The sequence below is a fragment of the Siniperca chuatsi genome, linkage group LG1, assembly GCF_020085105.1.
Source record: "Siniperca chuatsi isolate FFG_IHB_CAS linkage group LG1, ASM2008510v1, whole genome shotgun sequence".
Lineage (NCBI taxonomy): Eukaryota > Metazoa > Chordata > Actinopteri > Centrarchiformes > Sinipercidae > Siniperca > Siniperca chuatsi.
Genome location: NC_058042.1, coordinates 15,254,576 through 15,280,086, shown reverse-complemented (window position 1 = coordinate 15,280,086; position 25,511 = coordinate 15,254,576). Strand labels below are relative to the sequence as shown.

The following is a 25,511-nucleotide window of genomic DNA, read 5'->3' as shown; positions in this document are numbered from 1 at the left end:
GTCACCTTTATGTTTTCAAACATGTTTTCAGTGTGTGGGAATAGTAGGGACTGGTTTGAAAGCTGTTGGTTGTTGGCATTGTGAAAGTAATTCTGACCCTCTGACATTTGAGTGTTAAATGTACAATTTACATGATCCTTTTCACAATGGTTATGCCTGATTGGTTGTTTGTCTTCCAGATTGTAAGGCACAACATCAACCACCTGAAGTTTAAAACTTTCATTTTTAAATATAAAATAGTTTCAAATGTACCCCACAATCACCTACTCCCCCTCTAAACAGTTCATTTCCAACTCAGCTACAAGGATGACTCTTTAGAGGCATTCACCACTTTGACTATAGAGCACATAATATATGCCTGTCAGCTGGGTCTATAAACGCTTACTTGTAGGAGGGGTTGGGTCAATGACAGCCCATTGAACCCTACTAAATCAACACCCAACACACAAGACAGAGACCACATGAATCTTGAACAATCAACCTTACATAAACACAGCCGGGAATTTTCTCCATTATTTACAATGGAGATCTGCTTTTCATTCTACTGTGCTGCTGTGAATATTTGGCTATAAATCATCTCAGCCATGCGGAGCACATGCAATACCTTAACACACTGCATATAAAACTGTAAAACTGTATAGGCCTGCATATATTATGCATGTGTTTTTCCTAACTGTAAACATTTACACTGCTCGGTCTGCACCAGTCTAATGGAGCACTGAGCCATCCAAAAAGTCTGACTGTTTTTGTAACATTTGCATAAATTTGTTGCAGCGTTAAGTCAAAGACTGTCAGTTGCGCCACTAAGAGTAACCAGAAGAAAAATAGTTTGTCGGACAATAAACGAACAGAGCAGATACCTTTCTATCTAACTTGAGACACACACTTGTTCAGTGGGCAGGCAGACACAGGAAAAGAGATAACTGATCAAAAAACTGTGTTAAACCGGCAGTTAACCGGCAGGTGGAGATCTGAAGACGACATATGCCAAAAAGTTCTCTAAAATGAAAGCTAGAGAAAGGGTTTTGTTACTGTAATTAGGAAGCACATCAAAGCAAAGTAATACCCTCACTTCAGGTTGATTACCTGATTTATCAACTAAAAACATAGCATCATTAATTACACAGCGGCTGTGTCTTTACAACATGTACATATTAGTCAGTGTCAACTCATGAATTTAACTGACAGAGGATAAAACCACAAATATGAAGTAGCCAAATTAAACCAAATTATTTGAAGTAATGTGAAAATCCATTCTATTTTACCACTGGAGTGCTGCCTTTTTTCCTGAATTTGTTTTGGGGAAACAGACACATTTAATAGATATAAATCAGCATAATAATACATTTATTTCATCGGCACCATGCATTCCTAAAGGATTCATATTACACAAGTACAGTTGTGGTGTCTGCTTGTCATAGTCACTACAGATTAACGTATGGTGACATGAAAGCAAATAAAGACCTGCTGCTACACAGAGCGTCCTCGAATCATGACTGTTGACACAGCAATGGCCTGGGGGACATGCAGCAATTGGGTATGGTAGTGAGGTGAGTTCATCCATGCGTGTAAATATACGCACACCTACACACACCCACACACACAGTAGCAGGGCACTGGTGCTACATAATATTGCAACCAGACATGATAACATCCTCATATTAGCTTTTTATCCAGCGATAAAGAAAATGATGAGACATGTTGCAGAAATATTGCTGTGTAACACTGAGGAAAGAGGAGGAGGAATTATTCTCTTTCCACTCAATTAATTCTCAATAGGAACAACTGAAGTATGCTCACTGCAGTTATTGTGATTCAATGACAAAACTATAGGCCCTACATAAATTCAACATCAGAAAGTAAAAAAGAGTGCACATGTATCATGCCACATTGAAAACGTTGCCCAAACAGACGGAAAAATATCTGCCTGCTAGTGACTATCTCGTCTAAAACACAACACCAGTTACATAATTCATTCTTTAGAGGTTGTTGTAACCATGACGACTGAAATGTGTGCTCCCACTTAAGGTTGTACTCACTACCATCATGTATTTTACACAGGGTTGCAGTAACCATGGTAACAGGAGCCTTCAAAAGAGGACAGTAAAATCCAAGGAAGTTTCACAGAGAGGGGCATATACTGAAAATAGCAAAAAGCCCACAGGGCAAAGGGACCAAACATTTAGAAAGCCTTTGAAACACACTCCTGGAACACACTCTTCTCTGACTTCTCTCATACCTACACTTCTCCGAAGCCCCTGTGACCCTGCGAAAACACCACAGCACATACCATTGGGTATGTGTGAGCTCATGCTGAAAATGGCTGATTCATAAATGCCTAAAAAAGTACAGAACATCCTCCAGCCATGATACTCAAAACAACAACAGGCAATGACAGAAATGAGCAATTATGGAGTTACCTTCTTCCCTTGTTAATAAAACAGTCTGGATCATCAGACTGAAACAAGCCCTGATCTCACACCGCACTTCACTTTTCAATGGTAGGTAAATGCAAATGAACTACCAGCAAGTCTATAAAAACTAATGACCACACACACACATGCAGTTCTCCTGGAGGCCGAGGGCAATATCCCAGGAGAATGAGCACTTCAATATAATGCACTGAAACTCAAAAACCTGACTTTTGACCTCATGGCCTCAATCTGGGACTGTGTTATAAGCCAACTTCTCCGTAATTGGACAAAGCAGGTTGTTACATCCCAGGGGACAATGCAGAGACATCTTATTACCTCCTATGTCACATGTGTATCGTCTGTTGCAGAGTCTGTTTAGCATTGATTAAGGAAGACTGAATAAATACATACAAAAGTACATGCTTCATTCACCCAGCTTTGATAAAGGTGTATCATGTCAATAATTACAGAAGAAGCAATGGATTAGAAAAAAAAAAGAAAATTCAAGCAGGGGTCTGGCAGCAAGAAGCATGAGCAAGAGAGAACGTCTTCACAGAAGATTCAGAGCAGGCAAAGATATCCATCCATCCATCCATTTTCTACCGCTTGGTCCCGTTAGGGGTCGCGGGTGACTGGAGCCTATCCCAGTGACTTTGGGCCTTAGGCAGGGTACACCCTGGACAGTGGCCAACTCGTCGCAGGGCTAACACAGACACAGACAAGGACAGACAACCATTCACTCTCACATTCATTCAATACGGGCAATTTAGAGTTATCAATTAACCTACACATGCATGTCTTTGGACGGTGGGAGGAAGCCGGAGAACCCGGAGAGAACCCACGGTAACACGGGGAGGACATGCAGACTCCACCCAGAGAGATTGTGTGATGTTGGTCTGGTCCGGGAATCGATCCCACGAACCCACGATCTCCTTATTGGGAGGCAGGAGCTTTAGCCGCTCTGCCACCGTGCACCCCCAGGCAAAGATATGTGCAGTCCAAATTTACTGGACGACAAGAATTTTAATCAGCATGTTTGTGTTTTCACACACGTGTCATAACCAAATCTTGGATATGACACACACGTGTCATATCCAAGCTCTTTGTGACCATATTGTCCTGCTGCATGCCTCCTCATAGCTGGGACATAGAAAACTAATGGGATGTCAGTCGTGCATGCACATCTAGTTGCCATCTGTTTGCGCAGTACCGAGCTCTGCCACATTAAGAAGCCACAGCATCTCAGCTCTGCTACAGGTCAGCACTGCACTGTGAGTTAATGATAATGGAAGTTTTGTTATTATTATGCTCTCTATTGATTTTTCACAGTAAAATGTTCTTGTAACTGTTGAATTCTTCCAGAAGGCAGGCATTTTCTGCTGGACTGAATACAGCCGAGTATTTCGACGTGGTTGCTTGGTCAGCCATGCTTTTCATGGCTGACTTTTTGAAAAAAGTCTTAATTTACCCAGAATTCACAGCAAATTACTCCTACTTAAGATACGGGTAGTCAAGAACTAGACAGTCAGACTTCAGATATAAATGCAGCTGTTGTACAAAGCTATTAGTTTGATCTAAGCTATAGTCAAAGTCTGTCTTTGTGAGATGCTCTTTGACTTAACGTGAGGTATAAAAATGTAAAACTTCCTTCAGTGGAAAAAACATTGCCAGTGAACATAATCTGGGGAGCAATAACATTTCTTGTCAAAAAGTAATTGGCAAAACAAATTGGTAGTATAGAAATGTAATTTCTAAGAGACAGGGTTGAATGAGAAGATTCTTCACTATTTTATCTCTGTGTATGAATGTAATAAAATTTGTTATGATACATGCTTACAGTTTAGCTGTCCACTGTGTACAAGCTGACTGATCACCCAGAGAAGAACTATGCCTCTAATAGAAAGTGGATCAGAGAGCTCATTTGAAAAAGCTATTTTTGTTGGTATATTACCCTCTATCAGTTTCCGTTATTCTCTAGAAGTCATGCTAACATAATTAAATTAACCTGCCTTAGGATATGAGATAAGTTATAAAGTGACAAAGATTTAATGCATTTATTTTCATAGCTCACTTCATGTGAGAAAACAATATGGAATAATATTGGCTTTTATTATGTAGGTGAATTAAACAAGCAAGAAATAGAGCTGAGATTGGTATAAAACTGTGGCGTGTGTTTGGAGCCAAATTTTAAATCTTAACACTTTTTAAAGGTGATACAGGGATGTTACAGAAAGCTCATGGGTGTGTGAGCAAATATACTGCATACCAGTGCATGAAAACTGTCCACAAGGGACAATTTTTTAATTGTTAATTAAGCAATGAATTAACAATTATCAGAGTCTGGCCAAGCTGACAATCATCTACACTGACAGAGGAGCGCTGCTGTGACATCATCCAAGTCAACACCCTCAGGAAAGGGTGGATTAGGTGAATAAGGAGATAGTGGAATGGAAAAAGAGAAAGACAATGAGACAAACTGGCATAACAACAGCGCAAAAATAAGAAAAAAGGTTTGATACAATTAAATAAAGCGTGGAGGAGAGATTGAGAGAGAAGGCAGTGTTGAGAGGGAATGAAGGAGAGATGAGGAGACATAGTCTTATTGAGAAACAAGATGAGGGCTACAGAAGGTAGAGAGGAAATTGATGAGAGGATGGGGAGAGGAATGGGAAGCAGAGGGTGGGGGAGTGAATGTGGATGGACGGGTGAGAACATGAGGGATGAGGGTTACCAGCCTGGATAGGAAGTGTGTCTCCATAAACATAATGTATCTGGGTCTTGCTGATCATACACTAACCCTAGGAGACCATGAAACACAATATAGGTCCCATGTCCCATGATGGATGAGACCCAGGCTCCAATGTTAGCCCACTCAGCGCTCCCCACCAACAGGGACAAATCACTTGGCCACCGCCCCCCTCAACATGCAGTCTAATACAACTAATGGAGCCATATACAATGTTCGACTGGCTTGATGCTCTTTGAATAGACCTCTGCTGCCTCTTCCTTGAGATTAATCCACTGGGAGTTTCTGTTTTTGTAAATAACGCTCCGTGCATAAATAACCTGTAGTGATGTCATATCCTTTTCAAAATTTGAGATAAAAGTCAATAAAATTTGTTAAATGACTTCGAGAACAGTTTGTTTTTTTTCATCCACCACTCACTGTCACCTTCGCTGTGACGTCCCCCTCACTTTCCTTTCGTGGGCTCACTTAATTCAGCTCCCTGCTCGTAGCCACAAGCAGCAACCAGGGAAATGGTGAATGAGCTCCAAACTTAGATCTGACAGGTTTTTTTTAAAAAGATGCCTCGTTTGTGCTGACCTACATCACTTTTTCTTTTCAATCATCTTTCCTCCCAGGCCACTGCTGGCTCCAGAGGCTGGCATGGACGGCCTGGAGAGTCATTAGGAGGCTTGACTCACTGTGATTGCTGGCTCAGACACACAATTGAAAAAGTCAGATATGCCAGCTGATAAAGGGTGGCAACAACTTCCTGCTTGATTAATACTGTACAGTCTGGCATTGTGCAACTCAGTGAGTGCAGTATAACGGTACCACTGCCAAGTTTAAAACTCTGATTCCCACTCAGGCCACCCATACCAACAATGTACACACCCTAAGTTTGAAGCACACATCAAATGTAGTGTCCTGTTGGTCTTTAAGTGTCTTTATGTCTTTATGCTCATCTCCAAATGACAACACACTAAAAATATTCCTGTTCAACTTTGGGTGAAAATATAAATAAGCTCCTCCACACTGTCAACACAAATTTTGTTAAAGGGAACAAGATGTTAATGCAACATTTACGTATTATCACCTTAAAGTTGTTATGGCGAATGTGTTCATTCAGTTCATTTGTAGTCATGTTTCTTGCCACCCAGCGGATGTAAGTAAATAGACATTGTCCTTTTAGCTCATTGGCCTTCACCAGCTACTGAGGCAAATATCCGGCTCTTTAGCTGCTAAATGCTGCACTATGTTCACCAGCTAGTTGTTAACTTTGTCTATCAGCTGTTTGTTACTGGGCAGGTAGTGGGTTTATCAGAGCTTTCTATCTGAAATAAGCTCAAATGATACTGATGTGAGAGTGATTTGCAGTGTTTATATAGTTTTCACTTACTTGTATTTTTACTGCAAGTCTACAATTTTTATTATTGGTATCTTACTTATCTGTATATATCTTAATAGCAAATTTCTTCTGTTTATGTATGTTTTTATTTTACACATGCTTTGGTAAAGTTAACATTGGTTTCCCATGCCAATATAGCCCAATTAAATTAAATTGAATTGTGACTGCTGTAAGAGTGAACCAAAACAGTAAAGGGCCGTAAAACCACAACTATGAGCTGAAAGATGCTAAAATGTTCTACAGAGCTGAGGGGAATTGCAGAGTCAGGTAATAATTATCTGTGGGTTTGTTGCTATAGTGACCCTTTACACACTATGCATTGTCATTTAATCAAGTGTCAATATATAATCACTAATCATTTCAGTAAATACCTAGAAACAAAAAGAAGCATTACATCCCAGCAAAAGGGATACATTCCCAAGAAATATGTAAAACAGATAGAAGACAGCATATAGTAGGTATACAACAGCATCAAACATGTAATGCAGTGAAAATGCCTGACAAAGGTTGTTTTGACGTAGTTTTTAATACCCTAAGTGTAACCGTAAGAGCTTATTTGATATTTTTACTCATCACTTATTCTTCATATATGCACCTGTTTGAAAACAGGGGTGCACAGGTTACTTTTCATTCTGAATGTTTAGACTTTGGAACCTTATTCCTCTCTTATTTCTTCAGATATTTTTCCAAAGATGATGTCCCTTTCCCACTAGTATACACTTTTTGTGGTAACATGGTGTATGTTTCTCATTTAAAGGTTATGAATGGTCAACCGCACTGAAAGCACTTATTATACCACACCAGGACTTTCAACATTGTTGAAAATATAACAAATACCTCAGTATCAGTGAATTAGAAGGACATGATTATCAAAAAGCAAAAAAATGTGATAGAGGCATGTGACATTCAGAGGGGTCTACAATCTGCTATTTGAACGTCCCATCATTGATAGTCCGTGTGAGCACAATGTATTCTTGGCTTGTATTGAATGGAAGCAGACTTTGATATGCTCCAATTCAGAAACCGTTGCACATTTTACAGCTCTTACATACTCAGTGTTCAGAGTGGAGTTTGTCCAGGCTCAACTTTTGGGTTTATTCATATTTATTTCCCTGTTGCATCTCTGTGTGTGGTGAATCTCTGAGCTCATTAAGATTCTGCTCCTCCATGCAACAACAGCTTTCTGAGATGATAATAACAAAAACAACTTCAGAGCTTCAATCATAGTTATCTGCAGGTGGGTGATTATGTCCAGTCCTCTGCAGAGCTTTGGCCGGTCTACCGCAGTGACCCAAACTGACTTGCATAACAAGAAGCTCCACATAAGAGATTAGAGGACCTTTCACTTAACACAGAGCGAGAAAACACAGGCTTTGTCTGTAGATAACAGATCAGCGAGAAACAAAATGTGTCCTTTGACAATAATATAATTAACTGTAATTACAGCTACATCAGTGTCTTATGGGATTTTATCTCTAATAAGTAATAAGTAAAAAACATCTTTTGTAAGCAACAGCTATAGCTGCTGCTGCATTCCAAATCACAAATCAACATTAAACTTTTCACACAACACACGGCTGATAATTAACTCTGTAAATTTGTTCGGGATGATTTTACTGTCACATCACCCTCCCCTCATATATGCAGGCGAGTTCAGCTGTTATTGACTGAAACAGACTCCTCTGCAAGTATTTAGTTTTAGGTTTTAAATGAGTGACAGGAGGTAAAAATAGATCATATCTCACTGTTATGATGCAAGCTTTGATGAGCAGTTCTCAGCGTCTGAGTGCACACCACTACAGTATCCTGCATGCATATCACTATTGATTCACAAACCTGCAATATGAATAGACAAGTCTTACATCTCTTCATTTATGTAAGCATATTTTCCTTGGAACAAGGGAAACAATTGCATTGTTTTATGAGATAATCATGATTCCTGACTAAACGTTCCCTAGCAGCTGTGATGTAGATTAGTGATCACTGATTGAACTCTAAAAACACATTAAAGCTGCACTAATCATTGTTTTTAGAATAACAATGGATCAAATGCGTAATGTGAAAGACATTGCTAGTAGTGATGAACTGACAAAAAAATTATCACAGACTCCGCAGTTCTCCTCAGCTTTTTAGCCTCTTTTAGCTCATTGTTTTGGTTCAGTCTCGCTGCTTTCATCGACCTCGTTTCCAGCAGCAGCAGGCAGCTGTTTTCAGTGAAAAAGCTCTGATAAACCCACTGTACACTATCTGCCCAGCACCAAACGACAAAGTTAGCCACAAGCTGGTGAACTTAGTGGAACATTTAGCACCTAAATACCCAACTATTTTTCTCAGGAGTTGATGGAGACAAAAACAGAGCTAAAAAGAGTGAATATTAGACTTACATCCATCAGGTGGACACAAACATGACTCCAAATGAATTAATGTTGTTCTGTGTCTGGTGGTTGTGTAAACAGGCAAATGTTCACCATAACAATGTCAATGTTGTGTTTACAGCTTGTTCTGCTGCCCCCAAGCGGAGAACAAAAATCTGTTAATGCAGCTTTAAATATAAATGTCTAAATATCTAAAAGCTGTTGTATAAGAACAGGGTGCAACTTAGTCTGCTTGTTTACTGTCCACATTTAGAAGGATTGACTGAACAAATATAGATTTGACCTAAGAGCGCACACAGCTTTTGCTTTTATCCTATTATTTCTCTATTATCAAATTTGGTGTTTGTAGATATTTGTGCCCCGAGCTGTATTTGATTTCATTAATAAACCAACACAATCTCAAACCTCTATGGGAGTGTCTATTTTTATCTTGTAGCATATTTCTCTAGAAAGTGGAGAGCAAAGGTTTCCCACTCTGTCTCTCTTTCACTGTCTGACAGTGTCTTGTCGCATATATTCTCAGCCGGATCATCCTGTTCCATCATTCTCAGTCCGCTGGGCTCCATGAAAACAACTGGGAGCAAGCCAGCAGAAGGGGCACAGGAGCTTACGGGGTAACTACAGGGACAGGGAGATGAGAGAGACGGACAGCTCTCCATCATCAGATGATGGAGAGCTGTTATTAGTTGTGGAAGGACACTAGACGGCTTGGCCCACGCGACCCCTCGGGGTAGAGGCTCACTGGCTGGCTGTGATTAGAGTTAGGTGCTTGACAGACCTCCAGACCGTGAGAGGATGATGGGGGGGGACAAGTGGTAAGCTCATCCCCTGACTGACCCTTAGACATTTTGAATTAAATTTTAAAGGCATAAAAAAGGTCATAATTGTTGCAATAACATCAAAAGCAAGACAAATGTATCTTTCCAAAGATGTGTTCCTTTCCTTCCAAGTCAGGCTGCTATTTTTCCATCAACCAGAAATTCACAGATGACCTAGTTAGAACAGCACACTTCGATGCACTGCAGAGATGTTTTGAGAAAACTTTGTGCACTTTGATAAATTTAATGGAATTTAAAAGAAGCATTTCTGAAAAAACAGAACAAAAATCTATGTAGTGTTATGTGGGACTATACCCAGGTTCGTGCTCAGCCTACTAGTTTAAAACAGTGGGTTAAGCACTTCATTCCTCAAACACTCTGATGTAAAAGAGGACAGCCTGTTTAGTCCTTTGTTCACCAGCTGAGAGATTGTGTTAGTCTCTGACAGCTGCTCTGAGATCACTGGTAGATGAGAGGTTAGAATATTTTTAGACGAGTGTTTCATGTGAGGAACCTTACTTCTAAGTAATGAGGGTGGCCTTCTCCTGTGCCTACGACTCACAGATCAAAAAGCGAAGAGCTGCAGACAAGCAGACTTACAAAAGGTCTGGATGACGAACACAGAGGACACGAAAAAAAAAAGGAACAAGATGACCCAAAATGTGAAGCTGGACAGAAAATGGGGTGATATGCAAAATATAAATTTGAGACAACATAAAGCTGAACGTAATAGCAAAAGGAAAACAAACAGAAGGAAAAAGGACTGAGCCAGAGTTTTTAGTTCAGCGCTGGAAGTCAAAGAACAACATTATGCTTAGAGGCAGAGTAAGCGAATTATTATTATATCAGTATCAAGCAGGGTCATACTGTAGCTACTATTTAGAATACCAAGGTCATGTCCTTTGTATTGTTTTTGTGGGGGTTTTAATGGCCTCAGGAGGAGTTTACATATAATAACAGCAGATTATACGTGATGGGTTTTAAAGGCTGAATGTGATATTTTTTTAATTAACATATTTAAATTTGATTGTTTCTGGGAAAAAGAGAAGGCTTTGAAACATCTAAAAACAGTTAAATAAATAAAACCTGAGAAAAAAAAAAGGAGGTTAGTTAAACAGGGGTTTGGACTACCAGTACCAGTATTTCTAAAATCCTGGCTACAGCCCTGGTACAAAGGGTACAAAGCTTACAATTTAACTTATTTACTGATAATTTTGAAATATCTGTGAAAAGGCACAGTTTCTTCCAAATTGCCAAAAAGTATTAAGAACAGGCAAACTTCATCATCAGATGCTACCCTTCAAATTATTTATTTTCAAATGGAAAGTGTTTGTTATTAAAAGTGCAGTCAGTCCTGGTCTTTGTTTCTTTTTATAATACTCCTATGAGTAGAATAAATGGCATTTTAAGCTAAGATTTATTCAGTTTTTTGAGGGTAACATTAAAATTCCTTTACTATTTCAGACTATGAACTATTGATCTTTCAGGTCAGCCTACAATGTAGACTACATCAACACAACAAAGAAAAATAGTCCTGCAAGACTTTAAATTACACATTATTATGTACCTCTCCACTATAACAAACAGCTACCTCAGTTACTCGTTTTATTTTTGTCCCTAACTAATCACATTCCTGACAGTTCTTCTCATTACCTCTTTTCTGGTGTGGTGTCGTTTTCTTTGCTTGCTGGTGCTTCCTGTAGATCTGGGAGGTTGGCAAAGTCATCCTGTTCAGCCAGCCCGATTGCTAGAGACAGAACAACCATCTTCCCCTCACTTGACACACAGACAAACAAGACATCACATGACCACAAAGGTATGTAGACAAATAGGCACAGGGACACACACACACACACACTCCAACATACACAAAAAAAACCACACAAACAGAAACATAGCAACACATGCAGCACACATTCATTTCATGGACAAAGAGAGAGTGGAAGAGAGATTGTTTCATTTTAACAAACGCTCAGTCAACACTTTACATTGCAGTGCATCTCAACCAGACCTGTGTGCTGTGGAGTGAGTTGAGAATATAATACAGACATTATTAATCTAACACTTTAGTAACACTTTACTGCATGCATTTCTTGCCATTGTGTAAATCAAGTATTTAACAGTTTTTTCTTATAGCCGATTTAAATGTTAATATCATTTAACGTTATTACTTTCAAAACATGTAAAACATTTGATTTTGTTGGTTTGAGGTATTGGCATAACACCTACAAACCATAACCTATAAAGGCAACTTACAATATATGGTTTGACATTTCTCTGCACAACAAATCTTCATGGGAGTTGTCCCTTTTATTTAATATGTGACATGTTGACTGGCACCAAAATTACTTCTGACGTGCATGTTTTAATACTAACATACAATATGTGAAGTTGTTAAAGGCAACTAGCAAGTATGAAAATAAACTTTTAAGTAATCCTAAATTTGAAAGGTTTCATGGGGGGGTAGATAATCTCCCATTGCCATAATCATCAGTGATTTTTCTCTTTTCTTGTATTAGCAAGTTAGACAGCATTCAGAAGAAAATAGATCTAAGAAGAAGATCTAAAGACTGTTTTTTTCTTTACCATTCCCATAGCCAACTCTGAGAGGTTGAGAGCTATTAAAAGCCACCCAGCATTTGAATTTCTACAAAGTCTTATTCTCACATTTTGGATAATGTGTCATGCCTATGATTACTTAATGTACTTTATGCTGGAGCATTAGCATGAGCACTTTCTACTGGAGAAACAGATGAGTTTGGTGCCAATTTATTTGTCACCCGCTGGGTAGATTCTTTCCTTAGTTCTTTAACACTAACATGATGTATGGAGTATATTACCCCATGGATTCCTAATATATATCTTTCTATCTATCTTTTATAGCATAACATTAAATAACAATTAAATAATTAAAATACAGGGGATACAAGTCACATTCATCATGGGCCAACATTTTATATATAACCTGTTAGAAACATCCATAAGGTGCTTTTTCTTATAATTCATCATTACAGTATGATGCATCAGTGTTTGTTCTTACAAGAGCGGAGATACATTAAATTTATGATTGTTTTTTTTTTTTTAAATCCACTGTTGATATGGTAGTCATAGAAATGTGTTTGACTGAAATTAGCATCATTAGCAGAAAGGCTGAGAACCACTGATGTCTCCATGGCTTTATTGTCTTCTCTTATCGGTTTCCTAGAAAAAAATAAATGTGTAAAAAATAGAAAAGCAAAAACCTGAAAAAAAGGTTTGGATTGTTTCAGAGAGAAAAATACAGGCAATTGAAATGACATGCAGGAAAAAAAGAGAACAGAAGAAAAAGTGAAAGAAACCCATGGAAATTGAGGTGGCCTTAACAAAAACCTGCAATAAAGAAACACATCACGTTGATTTTCAGCTGTTATTCTCTCTCTAAACATGCCTGAAGTCAATTACGTCTTACTGAAGTATGCTGCACTGTGAATTCAAGAGGCCATAAAAACACCTTAACAAAAATGACCTTAACAAATTAACATTTGCCCACAACTAACCTTGTAACTCAGTCACAAAATAACAACCTACATGTGGGCACATATTGTACACTATTCTGGCGCCTAATACTTTCTTCTGTGCCTCTACCATGCTCTTTTCCACTTCACACAGCCTTTAACATAGCGTGCTGATCCAAGGAGAACCTTTATGCATTTTCTTTACCACAGTCATTTCTTAAAGGGCAATTCCAACATGATTTTGCTCATTTCTTGCATACCTTAACATCACCTGGCAGCAAGTTTTAAGGTATAATTATAAAGCATTTAGCGTAATTTTACATTTTTATTTTGTGGATTAGTGGCTGTCTTACTTTGTTTAGAAAGTTGGCTTTACCAGGTTATGAATGACAGTAGGTGGGTCCTAATGTAATCACAGAGAACGTTCTTTTATTTTAGGAGAAAACAAATTGAGAAATGGCTCTTGTAGCATTCCTGAAACTATCCTGTCAATATGAAACAGTGATCAAAACTTCTTTCAAAATGTAAAGGTTTAAATCCTGCAATGTTGGGCCAGAAACAGAGGCAGAATTGAATTATGCAGAAAGCCAAGTATAAACAAATAGGATCAAAATATTTTTAAAAACTGTGCACCTTATGGCATCCTTTTTTGTCTGTATGGAATTTTTTTTTATCAGTTTCATTAGCTTCTCCTCAGTTTTCCTCTGATCATCTTCCTCTTATCTCTCCATATCTCACACTTCCAATCTATTTTCCCATCCTGCATGCGCTTTCTGTAGGGCAATCCCTCCTAACAAGACGCTGTTTGTTGAAGCAATATCGACACCAAGAGGAAGACATTAGCACTTGAGAGACAGCGGACCACTGGGGATGTGTAAACAGTAACAACATGACATGAGGCTCGTCGATAAGGCGAATGGATTTGTATAGACGACCAAAAAAGACACGCGCACTCCAACCGGAGGGCACTGAAATCATTACCACCTACACCAGCTCTATTGATCTGAAATGTAAGTGGGGTGGCTCAGTTGCCACACTGTGTCACAGCCATGGACACACGTGGTCAACAACTGACGTGTTTGGTCCAATGAGATTCAAGAGGACAGGACTTATCTGAATGATGATTCACATAGGCAGGGAGGTCAATGGCCTGGAGACACTGTTAATGGGAAGACACGCAAAAAGTACAGGAGTGTAGAGCTGTGTGTGTGGATGTGTGTGAGTGTCTATTGTTCAGGGGGGGGCACTTCATCTGTAATCTATCATTCAAGTCAAGTGGAGGAGGAGAGCTCTTCGTGCTCGGTATCTCAAACAATTAGTAGCCTTCGCACACCAGCAGCCGTCCTACTCAGTAGTGGATGAATCGGAAAATCGTACAAACTGTAATGATCTTTGCTAACTGTAGGGTGAAAGAATATTTCTTTTGAACCCTGAATGGGTTAAGGTTATTTTATCATGTGTTACTGTTAAGTTTTGTCTAACTGATATCAGCCTATGTTGAAAGAACTTATCAAGAGAGGTGGATCAAGTCTACAGTATGTACACAGTGCCAGTACACTAACTATGGTTTAAGTGTTTAAAAATGCAGTTTTTTTAAACTATTATGCCTAATGTATTTTTATTCAACAAGCTGAATCTCTGTTTAGGAATTAGTATCTTAACATCATTCCAATGCTGCCCAGCTTTTTAAGCATTTTTATACCTCTTCCACGGTGATGGTCACAATCGATCACTGATGTGTTGCCATGAATTTAGACACAAAAGATCCACATGGGGGGAACAACCTTACAACAGTCCCTACATGTTACTGCAACTGTGCAGTTCATGTACATATGCTGTGATGATGCACACATGCAACAGAGAAGTACATTGGTTTTATGAAACCTTTTTAAATCCAGTAGATAAATTCATAAATACACACTGGAGTTAAATATAAGTTTGAATAACCTAATAATAATACCTAATTAACTGGCAAGTGAGTTAAGTCAAAATCTGAAAACTGAAAACTTGAAATTAGGTCAGCAGTGTAGCACATATCATCAGGATGTAATGCACACTATCACCGATAAGAGCAACATTCATTCAACAGTTTCATGTTCAACAGTGTCTTCTGTCAACCTTTCCTGATGCAACATTTTACTTCATGGAGAAAACTTCATGATACTCACAAGAACGACTTGACGTCCAGCCCTCTGTTGCGGATCTGCTCCACCATGTGATCCCAGCTGCCAGGATTTGACCTTGATCGGCCTGCCCCTGCTCCTCTGTACCGGGAGGCTCCAGCCGGACTCCCCCGGACCCCACGCGGGCCCCCACGGTGGCCCCCGCCGCCTGGGCCTGTGTGCAGCTGGCCCAGGCTTTGTGAGGTGACTGGGGGGTCGTTAGGACCCGGAGGGGGCTGGTGAGTGAGAGGCTGTTGGAGGCTCTGCTGCCGGACCAGGGGCCGAGGGCGCGCCACGGCTGAGGACGGGATGTGCTCCAGGGTGGAAGCAGACGAGAGGGAAGCGTCCCCGAAACTGAGCAGACACATGGGAGCACCGAGGAAAGAAATGGATACAACAGGAAGACATCGGAGTTAGAGATAACAAAAGGGATACAGGACAGGGCAGATCGTTTTGAAAGGATTTAGAAAAAATGAAAGTATTAAAAAAGATGTGACACATGATCCCTCTCAATAGAGATGAGAAGGAAGCGAGATGGCTCACTCGTTAGTTACTTCCATACACTATATATGTATGAGTGTATGATTTATGTATGCTGGGCCACTCAGAGTTTGCTTCTGGGCCAGATGTGGCCCACGGGCCGCCAATGGAATAGGCCTGGCATAGAGGATAAAAATGGCAAAAACATATATAGATACAGCACAGATTGAAATGTGGAAACACAGTGTTTGCAGTGAATATCAAAGGGAGAGAGGATCAAGAGAGAACAAACAACAAAGAAGATCGGTGGAAGAGAGAGAGAGGAGGGAGAGAAAGAAGAACAGAGTTGTCAGAAAGCTTTAGATTACTGTTAAACATCTGTATGATAACAACTGTGCAGAATTTCGAGCTCATGGTGCATGACAGTGTATGAGTATATGGATGGGCTGTCATGCATTGTGTAAACATTCAATTATTCTTTTCCAAACTGGGGTCAAAACAAACCTCTACCTAAGTGGAATTAAATTCAAGCTGAAGTTAAAGTATCATTGCCATTTAACTTTAGTCTCTGTTCTCCATCTGCAGTGCTAAATTGTTTCTGTACGTTACCTCTCTCTCTAATTAGCCTTGACCTACTTCTACCTTCTTGCCTTGCTGCCTTTTGCTTCCATCACTTTCTCTAAGGTCCTCTGCTCCTGCTATGTTTTCCCTTCCTTCCCTCTCCTCTGTCCATTCATCTTTTCTACACCCTCAGCCCTCACATCAGTCTATCTCCACAGCACCTCCAATCACTCTTCTTTAACTCTCTCTCTCTCTCTAATTACCGGTCTGCTACTCTTACAATCATGTAATAGTGCTTCACCCCTTATCCTCCCTTCAATCACCGCCCTGCCTGATAACTGTAAGCTTGCACTAAACAGCTCTGTCTGAAGCTAATGCTGTGAGGGAGGATTTACTGCCTGGACTTGAGTTGCTTTAGAGGCGCTCTTCAGTATTAACTCGGCTCTAACTCTGCTGGAGAGCCAGGAGACAAGCCCCCTGAGGAGCAGAGCAATGCTGGATCAAGTAAATACAAGACAGAGCTCATATACGTGCACTCATGCATGCGTGCTTTCTCTCACACACACACACACACAAGCGTCATTAGGTCTTTCCTGAGGATAGGCTTTGATGAGAATATTTATTTACTTGTGCATAATATTTAAACTGAATAAATGTGAATTAATGTATAAATGTTGTGTTATAGAATTTTGAAATGGGATATTTTGGGCATTTAGGGTTCCACAAGTAAAAGTCTTGTTTATTTTCTGCATAGACAATGTTAGGCAACTGTTAGTTGGTGCACTTCCAAGGCTTGCATGAAACTCCAATTTGAATTATCAGTACAAAAGATGTGCAACTGCATTTAAAAAAATATCTGGTTCTTTGATAAAAAGTCAAAGGTACAAGTTCGTGTACATAAAAACTTAACTAGAGAACTATGACTCCTATGGGGCATTTCAATATGAAATATCCAATTAAGGAGCTTAAAACGTTTATGTGTGCCGCTAACGGCAAGTGGACGCTAAGGACTACACTTTTTAAAAATATGACAAAGTATCCTTCAGTTTAAATCAGTTCAGTTTTGTGTTTATTTTGGATGATTTGGCACATTGTTTTGTTCCCAAAAGCCGAAGTGTTTGTGCTTCTTCTCCATACCAACTGCAGCTGAGGCTTATTGTAGTATGTAGAGCCATCTGCCACAAGGAACTGATGGAAAAGACCTGATTTCTCAGAAACATAGTTGAAACAATTAGTTCTGATGGCCATATCATAAACCTATGTGATTGTACAATTATCCAGGAGATTCTTTTGAGAAGCATTAAGAACAGTATTAAACGAAAACTGAAAATATTATTTACACTGGGGAAAAATACTTCCACAACCAGCAGCTCGTCACACTTTCATACTTTCATACACTGAAATCTTTAATTGTTTTTTCTATCATTGATGGCTGTGTGCACTTACATCTTACGCTGAATCAAGTCATCTTCATCCTCAAATCAGTTGAAATTCTATATAGTTTCAAGTCATTAATTGGCAGTAATTTGAAATTAACAAAAAAATCTTAAACTTAAGAACTAAATGAAATACAGAATTAGTCAGGTAGATATATTATCTATCTTTGATTTAACTTGTATCGTTCCTGTGATGAAATCATGTAACTTGTCATGTGCCATGAAGACTGGTGGACAGAGGTGAGATCGTGAAAATAAATAGGAAATGCATGAAAGTGTAACACATTACAAAGAAACTATTGTAATTTGAACATCTGAGCTTATAAACCACAACACTGCAGCTACAGTCAAGATATGAAGAATAAATAAAAAGGGCAAGTGACACAGAGAAATCTCTATTGCACGTACAAACATGTTATCATAACTGACATCATGACAAATCACTACATCTGGCTAGATTCATGGTGGCATTAGACCAGACATCTGGGAGCTAGTCCATGTGCTAATACGTCTGTTCAGTGTCATAACTCTGACAAAGAATTTATTCATTTGAAAAATTCCAAGGCTGTACAACACAAAGTCTGTTTCTCACAGTGATTTCCTCGATTGTTGTATCTACTTGTGCTTTCAGGTACTGTACGTCTTTATTGTCTTCTGTATCTGTCTGCAGCACCAGCACCAGTCATTCAAATTCTGTGAGCACAAGCGTGCTTTATCTGCTGTATCCTATTACTTGACTTAGACGGTTATTTTCACATTTCTTCTTGCTTGAAAGTCAATTAAGATGACAATAAACATTGAATGATTTTGTAATTAAGGAAAATTGAGGAGGGTGAAAAACATGGAGACAGAGTCAGAGCGAGAAAAAAAAATACCAACAGTGAAGAGTGAAAGAGAGAGAGTGGGGGGAGAGACAGAGGGGGGAGAGGTACATGCCCAAAAATAGAAACCAATTCCAGAGGAAAAATGGAAATCCAGGTAGATCTGAAAGGAGGAGTAAAAAGGGAGCAAAACAGAAGAGTGACAGGAGAACTGAAATTTAAGTTCAAGTCCAAAAATTCTTTTGCAAGTCATAGTTGTCATGTTGTTAAAAAGCCACATACTATATCATTATAAGATTTACTTAAAACTTTGTGAAAATCAGTCAAACATGCCCAATGATTCATTCATTATGTGTGGAAGCACTAATGTCTACAGGCAAATATCAAAACACTTGTTTATTAATCTATTCAACTATATTTTGCTTAAGATTTACTGAATGAACTGTTTAGGCATTACAGTACAAAAGATTTGTACTGGGCTACGATTTACATGCAGATTTCTTATATTTATTATTCATTAGTCTCTTCAATGTGCAGCTGGTATTTTACAAAAACATGCAGCTTTCACCAACCAACCACCATTTGTTTTAGCATTTCCACATCCAGCTCATATATGGGAAAGTTTATTATTTGAATACAGAGCTTTTATACAGTTGACAATGACGTCTAGGCTCTGACCTTATCACTGTTTGTAAGCATATGTTTAATTCTCAGCACAGCTTGGGTTCAGCTGCCCAAAGTTTTCTTGATAATAGCTGGGCTAAAAGTTTACATTAGCAGCTGATCATGTTGAATATCATCTGGCTCTGGTAGTAACCAACAGAAAGTCTATGTGATTGCTACTAGCAATTTGATTGGCTGTTGTACAAACCTAATTGCAAAAACAATGCACCTTCTTTTGCAGAGGTTGATACACAGTTAACTTTGGTTAAAATTAAGCTGCACTGAACCATGTTATAGGAGAGGATTTCATTTGTATCACTGGCCTAATAAAACTGCCCTCCTGCTGTTTATTCAACAACCCACTCTGAATTTAAAAGCTGTTACTTCAGATGAGCAAGCAAGCCATTTTTGAAGATTTTCTGTGAGCATCTGTTTCGTTTGAAATTCTCAAAACTGTCACAGCGTTCAGTAAATTGGAGCCTGCAGGGGAACAGTATGACTGTGTGGATTCACTTTTTCTGAGACTGTCCTGACATCGGCTGGTGGAAGGTTGGCATCTGACATAAAAATGATATTTGTTTATGAGTGACGAAGCTCTCTGTAGTCAAGAGACTTCAGCCAGCAGTTACACATGCATCACAGGTACACTGTGCAAAGCAGCTGGCTTCTTTTCCATGCCTGCCTTACATTATCTTCATCTGCATGGTGTCAAAAATAGCTTCTGTTGATGTCCATCTTTGAGTGCAATTGCAACAGTGCCATTCATGATGTTTTTTCAAACTCACACTCTTCCTTGATATCCATACCATGCTGTTGTTGTGCCCACTGTAGCCCCTCATGCGTGCCCCCTGTCACCATGTGCCACTCACTTGCCAAACCGCAGGCCTCCGGCATGCATGTGGCTCTGGACCGTCTGCCAGCGCCCGGCCTTGCTGCCCCCCGTCACCATGCTTCGAACGCTGTCACTGCGACTGGGCCCCGCCCCTGTCCCAGAGCAAGCACCACCCCCGCTGTCACTGGCCCCCGGCGAGGGTCCAGCACCACCCTGCCCACCCTTATCCACGGCCCCACTGGGAGGAACAGTGGGGTGGATCAGAGACAAAGAAACACGAACAGACAGAAAGAAAGGACCAGGGGAGGATACAAAGAAGAGAGAGAGAGACGAACAGACGAGAGACAGACGCACAGAAGTACAGAGCCGGAGGGCAAAAGAATTATCAGTAAAGTTAGTCAAACTGGTGAGTATGACACTTTGTGAGCTCTCAATCAAGGCACAAGTGTCCAGTAAACAACAAAAACCTGGAGATGCAACTGCTGGTCAGCCAGACAGTCAGAAAAAAAGAAGAGTGAGCTGAGATTTACTGTGTAACCCTGTAAAAATTGGAGAACACAGTTGTATTTTCTGTGGACACTTAACTGAGACAAAAACATATCTTCCAAAGTACAATATTTCTGTTCAAAACTGCACAGAATTGATGGACAACGGATTACTTTACTCACTGTATAACAATGCCCAATTCACTCAAAGAATTTGAATACATTACTTATAAAGAACTTTTTCTTATTGCAGCTACTCAGTCCCCTAAAACCAGTTTTGGGAAATACTTGAGGTGAGAAATAGGCCACAGAGTTTCAGGAGTTTGGAGATGCAACAGGTCTGCCCCATTTCACTCCACACAGGGGACAGCAAAGACCAATCTGCTTCCTCTGTGAATTGGGCATAATAGCTGAGTAATGATGCAGATGCATCATCTTCAGATTTTAAGACTGCAGATGAACAGAACACTAATGTCTTTGTAATCTCACAGCAACTCACCTGCAGCTTATGATGAAAACAAAAGCGCTTTTATCTAATGAGTTTGTGTAAAATCCCATAACTCCTTTCTCATCATGCCACCTAACCCACCCGAGCTGACCTCGACTCAGACGTCACAGAAACGAGCGCAAACAGAACGTCGACTTCAGTACAGGGACCTTCCACTGAGTGAAGACAAACCACACAACACACAACAGCTACACACCAGGACAATGTCTTCGACAACATTTAGACATTAAGTGTAGGCTGACGGTAAAATGAATGATTCCTCACTGAACAATGAGGTATTTTCTGGCTACCTGGGCCACTGTTGTGATAAAAATGTCCAAACTACTCTCACATATGATTAATCAGCACCCTAAAACCTCTGCTGTTCTCCTGCGCATCTGATTCTTTCTCTACCACACTTATATTTCCTTTATGGAATTTGGCGGAAAATATTACTGTAACAACACTATAACTGTAATTCTGGTCTATTGTTCCTTGTCTAATTGTATTTTATTACATTTCATTTTTTGTTAATTTTATTTTCTTTTTAACTGTGTTTTTAGATGTTGTTGTAATGCATTTATTCACCTTATGTAGTACTGAGTTTGAAAGGTTACAAACTTGCCCTGTCTGCCTAAAAGCATCATCATTTCGACAGTAAGGACTAAGAAATAGTTAACTCACTGATCTGCTATTACACATCTCAGAAATGCCACTGTCATCAGCCTATTAAATGCCACTCAAACATAAATTATCTTAATAACATAATGCGATGCAATCCCAACAATCACTGATGATTTTAACAATAGTTTCAACATCACTGCACAGATACAGAGTAACTGATAAGCCTGCAGTTTTGAAAGAGTCAAGTGAGTAGTAATTAGAGAGGATAAGAACGAACAGGTTCACTTAATGCCTCGGTAACGTTTGAGATGCATCTAAATGATGGAATGGAGCTTGACATGAAACAGATGTTTTACCATCCAAACACTTAATTGCTGTACTGTACACGACAGAGACTGTGTCACTATTTTTGAAAAAGGGCTCAGTAGACCAGACTCAGGAGGGCAATCAGGCAGCCGTAAAGCACTTACACTACTATGAGTGATAGTGGGAGTAGTGACAACAAATGAGCAGAAAACACAGAGCAAGTGGAGGAAGAGGTGAGAGGAGCAAAAACACATAACGACACACACAAAAAAAACAACAACAGAAAGTAGAACAGAAACCACCCCATTAAAGGAACAGTTGAACATTTTAGGAAATACGTTTACTTGCTTTCTGGCAGAGAGTTAGAAGGTCAATACCACTCATATTTGTCTGTTAAATATGAAGCTACAGCTATAGCTGCTGGTTAGCTTAGCTTAGCACGAAGACTGGAAAAATAAGGAAACAGCTATTCAAAGGTAATAAAATCTGTTTTACAACAACAACAACAACAACTTTTAAACTCACTTGTATCTTGTTTGTTTAATCTGTACAAAAACTGTGTAAAAATTTTCCAGGTTTGGTTATGTGCTGGACTATTTCTTGGCCAGACGTAACTTTCTGGAGTCCCTGCTAGTTGCCAGGCAACAACAACAGCAAATTGTCATTTTTATACTTTGGTTTTTGTACGGATTAAACAAACCAAATATAACATGTTAATCAGTGAGCTTCAGAGGTGCTGATAGCTGGATTTTGTGACCTTTGGACAGACCATGCTAGCTGTTTCCCTGTCTCCAGTCTTTATGCTAAACTTAGCTAACTGGCTGTAGCCATTAACAAAACGGAGTGAGAAACAGAAGGTGGTGTCAACTAACTTCCTGCCAGAAAGCAAATAAGCGTACTTCCTAAAATGTCGATCTATTCCTTTAAACTAACCCACTCAAAGATAAAAAAAAAAAAAAAAAAACATTAAAAAATCAACAATAGTCCTCTGTGGAAACCCTAATGGCTTAGGTAAGTGTACATTTAAGTCAAGTCTGCTACTGTATCCTGAGAAGCAGATTTGAATACTTGGAGCTTAGAGGCTGGGTCATATAAAAGGGGGAAAAGGTTCAGGTGAAACAGTGAGTTCTGCTCTCTGAGGGTTGTCCGTCTCCATGGTAACACTATGGGCTGCAGGTGAGAGGTAAAGAGGGTCTGATGAGGCTAGCAGGGCTGTAGGGAATGGGGCTATCAAACCTTTCACTTGTACACCCTGCGAAAGCAAAATAAAATGCTACTTCCTAGATTTGATGTTCTGTGTATTGAGTTTTGACTGTAACATTGTATTGAATAGGACTGAGAAAGGAGGGTCTCCAACATACATTTGATTCTCTCTGGAATCTTCTATCTCATAAACATTTATGATTTAAAGCCTGTTTTCTGTTTTCAGATAGGTTATATCCATTAACATCGTATGGCTGTTGGCAGACAAAACACTTTCTATCGAAGAAGCAATCATTTGAAAATGGTTGTAATTTCTGTCAATGTTAGGGCAGCCCTCAGAATCACAGTAATATTGAGGGATGGTGCTGCACATCTCTATCAGGTGCTGCATGGCCAGCAGTGCATACTAAACACCACCTCGCTGTGGACATGCCTGAAAGCAAAAACATGAGGATTACCAGGGATGAAAAGAGACTTCTGTTTAAAGATGTGGCCAGACAGCATTACAAAATGAGGCTTTCTGCCCCCCTTTAGGCTATTAAATATGACCTTTTCACTGCTCAGAGTGATATATTGATCAACCTTTGCCTTTGATTCTGAGTATTTTGTGTATTATTTGTCAGGTACTTATGCACACAAATAGCCAAACACTAGTCTTAAAATCACCAATTTAGTGTGCAAAACATAGCTTTACTGTGCTAACAATGTCCAATTTTTATTATGTCAACTACTCATACAGCTTTGTGGGAGTTTTTCCAAGGTGCACACAAGCCCCTGTTCATTACAGCCCTGCCCAGATAGAGGGGTCCCTTACCAGCCATGACTGAGACTCACTTGGGCGTGAGGCGAGGGTCTCCGTAGGGAGCATAGGGAGACATGTTTAAGAGGAACTCCTTGGGCGGGTAGGAGCTCCACCTCTGTTGCACGTTGCTGCTGTCATTGTTATTCCAAAAGTCTCTGTCTAGATCACTGTGGCCAGAGAGAGAGAGAGAGAGAGAGAGACAGAGATAGAGAGATAACATGACAGATGATACTGTCTTATAAATCTAAAAGGTCAGGCAGAAAGTGTTAATAAACAGGAAAAAAGTTATAATGTCGATGCCTATAAAGTTATATTTTAAAACTGTGCACTGTTCTTTAAACATAGATACTGAATACATTTGTCCATAAAATATAAGGTGTGTGTGTGTGTGTGAGATTACATTCACGGTTCCACAGGATAAAAGGGAAGTTTAAGATAAGTCTGTTGTAATTTGCATGTCCAAAAACCTGATAGCATGAAATGCTGGTGCATGGTAAAACAGCCAGGACAGAGAAACAAGAAGTGACCTGCACGTTTTAGCACTCTGTCAGAGATGATGAAACAAATTAAAAGTCAATATAAAACAAAAGGAACAGGTTATTTAAAAAACACACATTGGATATGAGCTGAGAGAATAAAATTTGGGAAGCAACAAGTTAAATAGTGACAAATGAGTGATATAAATCACAAACTGTTTGCTACCCACCCTTCAGCACCTCTAATCTTTAATAATGCTGATAACATAAAATCAGGGTTCCCAACAGAGCCCAAAATAATATAACGAAAACTATGCAAGATAGCAGTACAATTTAGGTACACATTAATTTCAAAAAGACAGTTATAGTTGTGAATATTCTCAGTTTCTTGAATTAACTGTTTATATAACATTGTCTTAGTGTTCTGCAATAGTGTGTGACTACTGTATTTGACTGCTGGAGTCATGCATCGACATCTTTTGAGTCATTTTGAGGTAAAGCTTATTTATCCGTAACCCAAACTTTGATATATACAGAACAGAATATGCAAGTAACTTTCTTACACTGTGTTCTTGAGATTGTAAAATTCAACCTCTTTGATAAATGAGAAATATACCCATATAACACTCTCTTGAGGGCATCATTTCATGGTGGACAATTCAGACCATGTAGGGACGGCTACAAGATTAGCTTTCCAATCAGAAATGGCTGTTAAAATGCGATACTATCACCACATCACAGATCATTTCCATATGTCTCCATCTAAACCCTCCCTGACACCTACTTGATGGCTTTATTTTCCCCTCGACCTCTCACAGAATCTGGAGAGCTGGCAGCCTCCACCCCAGGCTTATTCCTCTTCCCCTACAAAAAGACAAGAGACACAGAGACAGAGAGCGATGGGGGGAGACAGATCTTAGAGCCATGTCTTGATCGTTG

The 25,511-nt window shown here is 39.5% G+C and overlaps 1 protein-coding gene across 2 annotated transcripts in view; it reads right to left on the bottom strand.

Annotated features, from left to right (window-relative positions):
• Positions 1-25,511, bottom strand: part of syt7b (synaptotagmin VIIb) — a 100,316-nt gene that overhangs the window by 14,151 nt on the left and 60,654 nt on the right. The window contains exons 3-7 of one of the 2 annotated variants that reach the window (XM_044200774.1): positions 25,357-25,436; positions 24,129-24,263; positions 20,227-20,427; positions 15,403-15,750; positions 11,394-11,516 (exon numbers count right to left, since the gene is read on the bottom strand). In XM_044200774.1, coding sequence (XP_044056709.1) covers positions 11,394-11,516; positions 15,403-15,750; positions 20,227-20,427; positions 24,129-24,263; positions 25,357-25,436 — 887 coding nt within the window. The remainder of the gene's footprint in view (positions 1-11,393; positions 11,517-15,402; positions 15,751-20,226; positions 20,428-24,128; positions 24,264-25,356; positions 25,437-25,511) is intronic. The other variant, XM_044200782.1, reaches the window with a different exon arrangement.